At 47.2% G+C, this 12,410-nt stretch overlaps 1 protein-coding gene across 1 annotated transcript in view; it reads right to left on the bottom strand.

The window, feature by feature from the left end:
• The window catches only part of aars2 (alanyl-tRNA synthetase 2, mitochondrial (putative)), a 16,491-nt gene extending 4,081 nt beyond the window's left edge, over positions 1 to 12,410 (bottom strand). Inside the window, exons 1-13 of the mRNA XM_037098495.1 lie at positions 12,009 to 12,410; positions 11,302 to 11,490; positions 11,087 to 11,232; positions 10,077 to 10,268; positions 9,846 to 9,990; positions 9,582 to 9,727; positions 9,391 to 9,499; positions 9,149 to 9,187; positions 8,775 to 8,889; positions 8,226 to 8,353; positions 7,880 to 8,018; positions 7,579 to 7,748; positions 7,376 to 7,489 (exon numbers count right to left, since the gene is read on the bottom strand). Coding sequence (XP_036954390.1) covers positions 7,376 to 7,489; positions 7,579 to 7,748; positions 7,880 to 8,018; positions 8,226 to 8,353; positions 8,775 to 8,889; positions 9,149 to 9,187; positions 9,391 to 9,499; positions 9,582 to 9,727; positions 9,846 to 9,990; positions 10,077 to 10,268; positions 11,087 to 11,232; positions 11,302 to 11,490; positions 12,009 to 12,395 — 2,019 coding nt within the window. The 5' untranslated portion in view covers positions 12,396 to 12,410. The remainder of the gene's footprint in view (positions 1 to 7,375; positions 7,490 to 7,578; positions 7,749 to 7,879; positions 8,019 to 8,225; positions 8,354 to 8,774; positions 8,890 to 9,148; positions 9,188 to 9,390; positions 9,500 to 9,581; positions 9,728 to 9,845; positions 9,991 to 10,076; positions 10,269 to 11,086; positions 11,233 to 11,301; positions 11,491 to 12,008) is intronic.

Below are 12,410 nucleotides of genomic sequence, written 5' to 3'. Positions count from 1 at the left end.
CCAAAACCAAGATAGCTGAATGTGTAATACGACAACAATCTAAGCAAACTAGCCCGCACCCTCCAGACATATCACAGCGCTTGTCAACCAGATTCACTGCGTAGGAAAAAACATTATAATACAACGCAGTAATACCAACAACTGGGAAGAAAATAGAAATAGAAAAAAATACCAAACAGAGCTGAACATACCTGGATCAATTTCTCTGGAAAGGGAAGATTTAACCTTTATCTTTAAGGTCGAGAAATAGAGTCCATATATGATAAAATAAACCAGTTTTCCCTCTGGACCAGTATGTCAGATATTCCATGGGTAAGAGGTCAAATATTACTTTATGCCAATCTAAAACTGTAGGTGGCTTATTTGAAATCCATTTCAGCAATATAGTTTAATGTGCAGCATATGTTAAAACATTCCACTGTTTCGGACACTGAGATCCTTTTAATTGTAGGTGTGGTAATCCCAGCAGCAAACACACTGGGTCCAGGTCCAACTCCTTATTAAAAACCAAATCTAATTTCAAAGCCACTTCTACCCAGAAATCCTGGATATGTACACAGGTCCATACAGTGTGTACAAAGCTACCAACTTCCTTATTACACTTCATACATAGAGCTGATTTCTTTGGGTCCATCTTATGAGTTCAGGCGATATCTGAAAGCGATGCAGTAATTTAAACTGTGATTCCTTCGCTCTATTACGTATGGATATGTTGTTATCATGCTCCCATATATCCACCTCCATAGCTTCATCTATCATCACCCCAACCTCCTGAGCCCATGTTTGCACAGTTGTAATGTTAGCCTTATTGGACATATAAAAGGCCTCATGGCACCGTCTTACTATAGCCTAATTGCTATGTATTTTGTATAGTAGTTGTTCGGTTGGTGACATTTCCAGAGTAAATTTATGCCAAATTGGATTCTGTATGAAGCTTCTGACTTGTAGGAACCTAAAAAAATGTGTGTGATAGTTTGTATTTCAATCTTAATTGGTCAAATGACATCGTTCTGTCCCCTTAAAATAAGTCTTTCATAGTTGTGATACCAGCACTTTCCCACAGAGCAAACCCATTATCTGTCATACCTGGAAGAAAATCTGTATTTCTTTGTACTGGAGTAAGACTAGAGAAGATCCTTCCACTTATCATTAATAATGACCAGACAGGATTTATTACTGGAAGGAACTCATGTAATAATGTTAGAAGGTTACTCAACATTATTCAGCTGTAGCAGGATAAATAATCTTAAAGGTATGGTAGTGTCATTGGATGCAGTAAAAAGCATTTGACCGTATAGAATGGGATTTCTTGTTTTTCACACTCAAGGAATTTGATTTAGGTTAAGAATTTATTGAATGAAAGTTGTTTTATAACAATCCACTACAGGCTGTTATCATGAATGGTAAATGTTCTCCCTGTTTTGCTCTGGGGAGGCAAGCGATCACAACCGAGCCACTGGCAGGAGCAATTAGAACACATCCTACTGTTTATGGTATGTCGAGTAATCACAGGCAACATAAGATTTCCTTGTATGCTGATGATGTTTTATTGTTTATCACGCAACCTGAATTATCTATTATGTCAGTTCTTTCTGTTATTAATGAGTTTAGTAAGTTTTCTGGTTACAAAATACATTTTAGTAAGTCAGAGGCCATGCCATTGGGTCAGATGCAACACTCCCTTCCCCCTGGCTTATCACCCTTCAGGTGAGCAACAGAAGGTTTTGTTTATCTAGGTATTTTTATAATTCCTCTGCTGAAAAGGATGTTTAAAGCAAATTTTCAACCTCTGCTTAAACACATCCACGATGACCTAGACAGGTGGTCTTCTTTACCCCTCTCGATGCTGGGAAGAATCTCTTTGATTAAGATGAATATTTTACCTCGGCTACTCTTCAAATTTCAAATGATCCAGGTCCTACTAAATAATAACACTATCAAGACGGTGAATGGTTGGTTTAGATCATTTATATGGAACTGCAAAAGACCGGAGGATTGGCAGTTCCCAACATTAGACTGTATCGAGTGGCTTCTCAGTTTCAATATGTAGTAGACTGGGTACGGAATGACCTGGACTCTGTCTGACTTGGTATTAAAGCATACAATTTAGGTAATCCATTACAATTAGCTAATCTCCCATTTTTCCTGAATCAGAATAAACTAGAGTTTGCAGATGGAAATTTCATTGTGAAATCCACACTAAAGGTTTGGGACATGATTAAGAAATGGGAAAAAAGAATTTATGTTTTATCTCCAATTAAGGCTAGCATTTTAGATAAAATCTTGAAATCAAAATTTAGTAAGCTGATAAGTCGGTAGGATGAACACAGATCTGATGATTTGTCTTTCTTAAGAATCAGGCTAATGTTCACTTCTGCAACCTTTTTGAGTAGAGCTCTATTCTCAAAGGAGAGATTAAACATGGCAAGTGATGGTTTCACCAACCCTAACCCACGTTTATAAAAGTCCGAGTTAAAGCCATCAGGACCCGGAGCCTTTCCTGATTGTAAAACACCAGCTGCTTCAGTTACCTCTTTCAGTGTTACAGGTCCATTCAGTACTGTCTTTTGTTGGTCATTAGGCTTGGGCAGGTTCAGGTTGGAGAAAAAGCCCTCCATGAGTCTAGAGACCCCTACTGGCTGCTCACTCGTATATAACTTTTCATAGAATTCTGTAAAAACCTTATTTATGCCATTGCTGTCACCTGCCCAGAGACATATTTAACTGAAGATATGTTGTGAGAATCAGATCTACTCCTGACTTGGCTGGCTAAATACTTGCCGGGTTTGGTACCAAATTCATATAGTTTTTGCCTTGTGAATTAAGCGTTGCTCTTGTGGTCAGAGTTGCTTTAAGATTAGCATTGGTAGGGTTCTGGTTATATGCCCTTTCACATTCAGATACCTGTATCTCTAGTTTCTGTTGCTCTTCTTGACACTTTCGTTTTGTGGTTTTTTCATAAGACATAATCAGACCTCCAGAGTAAGCCTTACCTGTCTCCCATAAAATGTAAGGAGACACATCAGGTGTGTGATTACAAGAAAAAAATATCTGAAACTCAGTCTGAAAAAAAAGATATGAAAGAAGAATGAATGGGAATAATGTGAACTCTTTGTCCATCGGTCCATCCATCCATCTTCTTCCGCTTTGTCCAGGCCGGGTCACGGGGGCAGCTGTCTGAGCAGAGACACCCAGACTTCCCTCTCCCCGGACACTTCCTCTAGCTCTTCCAAGAGGATCCCAAGGCGTTCCCAGGCCAGCTGGGTGACATAGTCACTCCAGCGTGTCCTGGGTCTTCCTCGGGGTCTCCTCCCAGCGGGGCATGCCAAGAACACCTCCCGAGGGAGGCGTCCCGGGGGCATCTGAAACAGATGGCCACCTCAGCTGGCTCCTCTCGATGCGGAGGAGCAGGGGCTCTACTCCGAGCTTCTCCTGGGTGACAGAGCTCCTCACCCTATCTCTAAGGGAGCGCCCCACCACCCTGTGGAGGAAACTCATTTCTTGTATCTGGGATCTTATTCATTTGGTCATGACCCAAAGTTCATGGCCGTGGGTGAGGGTAGGAACGTAGATTGATCAGCTCAGCTCTCTCTTCACCAGGACAGACCGATACAACAACCACATTACTGGGCAAACTCCCATGAACCCTCAAGCACCCTGCGGAGGGTATAGAGCTCGTCCAATGTCCCACGGCCAGGATGAAAAGTGTATTGTTCCACCTGAATCCAAGGATCAACTATCAGCTGAATTCTCCTCTCCAGTACCCTGGAATAGACTTTCCCAGGAAGGCTGAGAACAGTTGGAACACACCCTCCGGTCCCCCTTTTCAAATAGAGGGACCACCACCCCGGTCTGCCATTCCAGAGGCACTGTCCCCGACTGCCATGCAATGCTGCAGAGACGTGTCAACCAAGACAGCCCCACAACATCCAGAGACTTGAGGTACTCGGTACGCGGATCTCATCCACCCCCGGTGCTTTGCCACCGAGGATTTTCCCAACTACCTTGGTGACTTCGGCCTGAGTGATGAATGAGTCAACCTCTGAGTCCCCAGCCTCTGCTTCCTCTATGGGAGACATGTCAGTGGGATTGAGGAGATCTTCGAAGTATTCCTTCCACCCCGACAATGTCCCCAGTCGAGGTCAGCAGTCACCTCCACTGTAAACCGTGTTGGTGGAGAACTGCTTCCCCCTCCTGAGGCACCGTATGGTTTGCCAGAATTTCCTCGAGGCTGACCGGTAGTCCTCCTCCATGGCCCCCCAAACTTTTCCCAGACCCAAGTTTTTGCTTCTGCGACTGCCCGTACTGCTGCTCGCTTGGCCTGCCGGTACCCATCAGCTGCCTCAGGAGTCCCCTGAGCCAACCTCTTTGTTGTTTGGATTTAACGCTCGCCACACATCCAAGTAGCCTAGTTCGCCACATACATAAGCTGTTGCTTGCACCTGTTTAGTAGGCTTAGTTCCTACAGCAGGTGATTTATTGATGTTAGGGTCTAATATGCAATTAAAGTCTCCACCAGCAATTGACTGAGCACAGTCCAGCTCTGCCAATTCTGAAAAAGCTTTTGTTATGAAATCAGGAGGATGACCTGGTGGGGCATAGACATTTAAAATAGAAATATTTTTGCCAGGCATCCTTTTATTGCAACATATCTTCCTGCAATATCCTACAGGTTTCTAGCGTAAAAGGAAGCCATTTGTTAGTAAGGATACAAAATCCTCTGCTATTGGACGTCAACGACGAAAAAAATACCTGTCCTACCCATTCCCATTTAAGTTTTTCATGTTCTGTCTTTTAGATGTGTTTCCTGACATAGTGCTATATCAACCCCTTCTTTTTTTAGATACGTCAGTATTTTTTTCTTTTCACAGGATGATGTATACAGTACCTGTAATATTCCATGTACATACCTTAAGTGTAGAATCAGTCATGGTAGCTGAGAAAATTAAATATAGCAAGGGTTGGTCGTGGCCTTAAGTCTGTATGCTTTATACTATCCATAATCTAATTCCCTCCATGTACCATACTTGTGACCAGAAAAAAACAAAATGACAGAATCAAATTTGCATGCACTGTCTCCAAACCCCTAGAATAAACCCCTGAACACAAATATATACACACAGTCTCCAAACGCAATTTCCAAGATGAACTTCTGACATGAAACAGAAGGGCAAGAACAAACAACGAGACACGAGTCCAAAAGCCCTTAACACAACAGTCTTAACGTCATATTGCTACTGCCAGTCTCTTACATTGGCTCTCCAGAACATTGAGCTTAGGCAACAAACACTCGAGCATGAAGTATATTTTCAAATTGGTCGTCACAGGCCATGACTAAATTGTAAGACCTTAATATCTTAATCACTCAAACTTGTTCATCCGGTACAGTTCCTTCACCACCCAGTGTGTTTATATGCCATAGCTTCTTTGGGCTTGGTAAAGGACTTGGTAGTGTTATTCACGATGATCCTCAGAGTTGCAGGATATCTTAAGCCATAGGTGTGTGTTCCGAGCGACTGGAGCCTCTTTCTGGCCTCGTCAAAAGCCCGACGTTTCCTCCGAGTTCCACTGAAAAAGTCCTAAAAAAAAAGATCTTGCTGTCCTCACAATGGACATCCTTCGCCTGCCTGGCTGCCTCCAGCACCCAGACCCGATCACTGTAGTGGTGAAATCTTACAGGGGATAAGGTCTGCGGGAGTGGGCTCCCCTCCTCGTTGGCCCCGACACCAGGTGTGCCCTTTCTAGCTTTATTTTCCCGTCTTTGGTGGTCAGTGCCAAACTTTTGGAAGCAACAACTCCATGAACTGTACGGCAGATGAGCCCTCTGAAGTTTCTGGCAGGCCGATTATTCTGAGGTTTTTACATCTGCCTCAGTCCTACTGGTCATCCAGACGCTCCTGCAGCAAGACCACAGCTGTTTCCAGGTACGAGACACATTTCTCCATCTCGACATTTACGTCCTCCACCTCAGAGATGTGTTGTTCAGCTTCCCCAACATGCTTGGTTGTGTCTTGCAACTCTTTCGATATGTCTTCAGTCTTTTGCAGAAAATAGTCAAACTTAGCCTCTATAACCTCAGATATATTTGCCGTGAATGTGGCCATGGCTTTGGTCATTACTGGGCTCAAATCTTCTGTCTCCTCAGTCTCTGCACCACCATCTTGTGTCCTCTCTGTGTTGCCAGTCACAGCGTTCTTCTTCTCCTGTGTCTTTCTCGTGGTTTTTGAAGCCATTTTAACAAAAGCTCTACTCCAGAAGTGGTCCAGTGACATCAGCTAAATTTCTACAAATGATTTTATTGAATTGGGCTGAGTTAAGCGTCAGTATCAGGATATTTTTGCATCAACAATGCAGGAGCTCACACCGAACACTGCTACTCGGTCCGCATCACCGGAAATCCCCCAGAGAGAAGCCTTTTTTGACCACTTCATCGAACGTGACGACAGTATTCAGGAAAAAGCACGGCCAGATTACTGATCATACGTCTGGTTTCACTTGGCCCATCAACACAATGTATAAACTGGTATAGAGTTTGAATTGTGACACAAGTTGAAACAGAGACTCAGGGAGGCTGCGTCATCTTAAAGCGGTCATGTGGTTTGGACGCAGCGGCGTGTCTGTCGACCGCAGAGGGTTTGAGACATTACTTCTCCTATGACCTAGAGCTGCATGATAGATATCGTTTGAGCATCGTCATCGAAATGTATTTGTGCACAATAGTCACATCGCAGAGCCTGCGATGTAGGGGGCAGACGAACTCATCTAATTTCAAGGGTACCTGACACACACTGTGCATGCAGACTCTGCATGCACAGCGATCCACCAATTACATTAGTTCTTAATCAGTGTGCCGAACCAGACCACGCCCCTGCACATGGAGTGAGTCGCTCGTAACAACATTGAAAAATGAGCAACAAATGACAAAATCACTGAAAAATAAGACTTGGTGCCATACAGAAAAGCAACATCAGTTATTGGGAATTATTTCGGGTACAAGAACGATGATATTGACCGAACACGAGTTCTGTGTCGACAGTGCCTTGTATCTGTTGCCACAACGAGAAGTAACACAACTAATTTGTTTGACTATTTACGTTGTACCACACAGCTCAGAACGACAAACACAGGTAAGATCATTGCAGGTTAATTGTCCACAAGATAGCAGCAGTGCAGCATAACATAAAGTGCTGTTCAGGTCATCTGATGAAAATTCCTGTATTTTTTCATATCATTTTTTTTTTTTTCCAATATCGTGCAGCCCTACTGTGAACACATCTGAGACGAGATTGTGCTGTTCTGTCAGACTGCTTCTACGCAACAAGCTTATAAAATCTGTTGATAAACCCAAACATATGCTTGGTTGTTTGGTATGTACCTGGTCCAGGTGTAGCTGGACCCGGTCTCCGGTCTTCAGGCTGTCGACTGCAGTCACCTGATGGACCACGTACCCCCCCGCCAGGACCACGGCCTCCACAGGGTACAGGATATCCTGAGAATACACAGTGTGAGTCAGACCTCACCTGGACACACAACAGGCAATCTCCCATGATGCACTTTGCCTGTGGGCGCTTAGCTGACCTGCAGTCCTTCCCGGGTGAAGTAGCCCTGGTCATGTGACTGCCCCCCCTGCTCAGAGTAGAAGCAGGTTTGATCCAGGATGACGCCGCAGCGCTCTCCCTCAGAGACCTCTGACACCAGCGTCTGACCATCGTACAGAGCAAGGACTGTTGCACTGCATGCTGGGAACACTGGCAAGAGAACAACAAGGTCACTGTGATGCTGTGGTTTGATTGGCTGTAGTCACACTGAATGTATAAAGCTATCAGCTGGAAGTGACACTGACAGGTGTGTTACCCATCCAGGTGAGACTCAGTCGTACCGTATCTGCCCTGCTCCAGTCTGTACTGGTACTTGAGGCTGTCGTCAGTGTGAGGGACAGCGATACGCTGCAGCTCCGCCAGGCTGAGGACGTCCAACATCACCTGAGACTGAGCACCTGCCTGCAGCTCAGACATCACCTGACAGACACACAGGTGTGTCATGACATCACCAGGAGACAATTAAAAGCCTCCGTCTGCTCCACTGTTAGTCTTACAGCCCGTCACAATAAAAGTCCAATATAAGCTTTAAACTTATATTATTATTATATATGTTACACATTAATTACTGATTACATCACACAGAAGGTAAGAAACACCAAGAGGATCATGGGAGCTGGCCCTCACCTTCTGGTTCTCTGCCATCAGTCGGTCCAGTTCCTGACGGTCCACCTGGACTCCTCGCTCCTCCAACATGAGGTCCACCAGGTCCAGAGGGAAACCCAGGTTCCTGTGCAAAGACCAGGCCACCGAGGCTGACACGCACACACGCACACACACACGTGCACAGACATGCACACATGCACGCACGCACGCACACACCAGAACACAGGGTTAAACGGATCTGCAGAACATTACAGAACAGCCTGATTCTGAAACTATGACATAATTTTATGAAGCTGCGACGTCTGGCTAATAATTTTACTTTTACTTTTTCACATTTGAAACATTTGATCACAGCAGACGAGCTGTGTGGAAACGTCTGAGGTTTTAAATCAAGACTGCAGCTGCTTCAGTTGTTTTACTGTGAAGCTCCAGAACTGTTCTGTGGACTTCCTTTAACGATCATGTGGAATGTGACACAGCAGGATGTAAAGCCACCAGCAGCTCAGAAGCTGATGGAGACTCAGACATGCAGGACGTCTCTCTGCCTGGGGTCTGATGGGAGGAACTGACCAGGGAAGACTCCATGTTTGTAGTCCTGCCTGTCGAGCGTTCGTCGTATCAGTCTGCTGCCTTGCTGCAGGGACGACAGGAAGTGAGCTTCATTCTCGTTGATGATGTCCATGATCTGAAAGAACGTCAGCTGTCAGTCAACTTCTGGTGGTGACAAATTCCTGTCCAGATCAACTGGAGCAGCCTAATGAAGCTGAAGTCCTGACGCTTCAAAGTAAAAGAGGGCTGGAGTTTCAGTTTTCAAAATAAGAGCCAGTTATCTTTAAATGTGGCAACTCATGTCCTTCATTACTATAAATATCAGCTGATGGTCATGTGATACAACTAAACCGTTTCCATGACGACAACACAAGACACATGACAGGACTCCTCACCCTGTCGACCTCCCTGTGGAGCTCCGGATACACATCACCCTGCAACACAGCAAATCAATCAGTCAATCCGTGAATCAATCAGCACATCGATCAGTCAGTCCATCAGTACTGATTCATGTCATCTATCAGCAGAAACAGTTGTTTTATTCTAATTTTTTTTTCCTTCATATCCTGAACTAGAGTGAATAACTGACTATTGATTAGCTGACCTGCCTACAGGGATTATGGGAAATGTATTTTACCAGTATGTGGCTGACGGTAGGAACCAGGCTGGCCAGCGTTCCCTGAGGAGCCTGAAGAACCTCGACACAGAACCGGACCGCCCGCCGCAGGATCCTCCTCAGCACCAACCTGACACACAACAAACAGGTCATCAGCTGTCAGCTGATTGGCCGCCCACTGTGCTCCGACAGCTGATTGGTGGAGGACTCACTCTGCTCCTGACATGCCTGGATGAACTCCGTCAGTGATGCACACAGATAACGTGCGGACGTGGTCCGCCACCACGCGGTACGCCATGTCCACCTTCCCCTCATCTGCTGCGCCCGTCCTGCCACTGTACGGCCCCGCCTTCGACCTCTGAGGACACACATCACCATGATGACAGACAGCTGTCAATCAAACCGTCGGCAATAACACAACCTGCACTCTGACGAGTAGCTGTGACAGCTGTGTGTGACGCAGTGTAGTTGTGTACCTGCTGGATGGCGTGCAGCAGAGGTGTGAACAGGTCCGTATCGTAGTTGGACCTCTTGCCCTGCAGGACGCTCACCAGTCTCTCCATTCCCATCCCAGTGTCCACACTGAACTGGGGCAGGGTCTGCAAACTGTGGTCCACCTCCCTGACACACACACACACACACACACACACAGTTACTCTGGGAGCTCACCAGTCCTGACTGGTTCAGTGGTCTAGGTGTATGTGGACCTGTTGTACTGCATGAAGACCAAGTTCCAGATCTCCACCACGTCAGGACTGTCAGCATTGACGAGCACCGCCGCATCTCGTCCTCCCACGTGGTCGTAGTGGATCTCAGTGCAGGGCCCGCATGGACCACAGTCCCCCATCTCCCAGAAGTTCTCCTTCAGCCCGAACGGCAGGAGGCGAGCAGGAGGAACCCTGAGGAAGAGGAAGAGGAAGAGAGCTACTTCAGCCACGGAGCTTCACACACTTGAACAGTGATCAGGTAAACAGGAGGTCAGGTACACAGGAGGTCAGGTACACAAGAGGTCAGGTAAACAGGAGGTCAGGTACACAAGAGGTCAGGTACATAGGAGGTCAGGTACACAAGAGGTCAGGTAAACAGGAGGTCAGGTAAACAGGAGGTCAGGTACACAAGAGGTCAGGTAAACAGGAGGTCAGGTACACAGGAGGTCAGGTAAACAGGAGGTCAGGTACACAAGAGGTCAGGTGAACAGGAGGTCAGGTAAACAGGAGGTCAGGTACACAAGAGGTCAGGTAAACAGGAGGTCAGGTACACAGGAGGTCAGGTACACAGGAGGTCAGGTAAACAGGAGGTCAGGTACACAAGAGGTCAGGTAAACAGGAGGTCAGGTACACAGGAGGTCAGGTAAACAGGAGGTCAGGTACACAAGAGGTCAGGTGAACAGGAGGTCAGGTAAACAGGAGGTCAGGTACACAAGAGGTCAGGTAAACAGGAGGTCAGGTACACAAGAGGTCAGGTGAACAGGAGGTCAGGTAAACAGGAGGTCAGGTACACAAGAGGTCAGGTACACAGGAGGTCAGGTAAACAGGAGGTCAGGTAAACAGGAGGTCAGGTACACAGGAGGTCAGGTAAACAGGAGGTCAGGTAAACAGGAGGTCAGGTACACAAGAGGTCAGGTACACAGGAGGTCAGGTAAACAGGAGGTCAGGTACACAAGAGGTCAGGTAAACAGGAGGTCAGGTAAACAGGAGGTCAGGTAAACAGGAGGTACCCGATGTCCAGCCAGATGTGTCTCGTCTCCTCGTCAGCTGGGAGGTGTGAGGCTGCGTCTCCTCCAAAGTAGGACACATACAGTCTGTCTGCAGGTATCCCATAATGCTCTGTGAGGAGGCTCCATGCCATGCTGCACGCCTCCTCCTGCACACACACGTGATGTCACTATGACGTCAGAGCAGAGTAAACAGGAAGTGTCTCCCTCCTCCTCACCTTGAAGTAGTCTCCAAACGACCAGTTTCCCAGCATCTCAAAGAAGGTGTGGTGGTGCAGGTCCCGGCCCACATCCTCCAGGTCATTGTGTTTCCCACCGGCGCGCACGCACTTCTGACTGTTAGCCACGCGGCGGTACGAAGACATCTCACTGCGGGGGTCCACGGTCCCCAGGAGGAGGGGCTTAAACTGAAACACAAACACGTGTTGTATCCAGCTCTGTCCCATATGAAAGGACGCTCACACATCTTTAAATTCAACAGTATCTGGCAGTAATACTCCAAGCTGGCAGGATGCGTTCCTCCTGTTGTAAATGGTCAAATTTGATGATGTCATCGCTGTCTTCGGTCCATTTGGGACGGGGCGGAACTGGGGGAAACACATCTCGACGAGGAAACAGAGCTCGATACAACACTGGCCCAAACACTGACAGACTGCTCGGCTCACCTGAACCGGGTCATACTGGGTTGACCCAACCGTTAATACATGATCCAGACCCCCTCAGACTGGAACACATATAAACTGAAAACGTCACTAATCACATGTCCAATCAACACACAGAACACCAACATCTACACGACACATACACCGAGGTCACTTTGACATGCCGTGCTCTTATTTTGAAATCGCGAGCTTGTCGCGGGTGTTGGAGTAGAACAGACTGTACCAGCTCGGTCCAGGACAGACCGTACTGGGTCCAAACTGACCTGGTTCATGCCGGCGTTGACGAACAGCAGGCTGGGGTCTCCTCTGGGCCGGACCGGGGAGGACGGGACCAGCCGGTGTCCGTGTTTCTGCCGGAAGAAGTCCAGGAAGGTGCTGCGGACCAGAGCCGCGGGCAGCTCCGGAGGGACGCCGCTGAGGGAGCAAGCTGAGCGGGCAGAGAGGCGGCCCGGCGGCCCGCTGAGAGGCCACAGCCTCCGATGAAGCAGTCGGAACATCCGGACTGTGATCAGACAGAACCGGAGACAGAACCGAACGGAGGATCCATGCTGACCCTCACACGGTGAACCAGTTGTGATGACGCGCATGCGCACTCCGACTTGTCTTCTTCGAGGGTGACGCTGAGCAGAGTACCGCCCCCTGCTGCTCATGTGGCCCGGTCCTCC

Source organism: Acanthopagrus latus, chromosome 1 (assembly GCF_904848185.1).
Source record: "Acanthopagrus latus isolate v.2019 chromosome 1, fAcaLat1.1, whole genome shotgun sequence".
Lineage (NCBI taxonomy): Eukaryota > Metazoa > Chordata > Actinopteri > Spariformes > Sparidae > Acanthopagrus > Acanthopagrus latus.
This window is presented reverse-complemented; position numbering and strand designations above follow the sequence as displayed.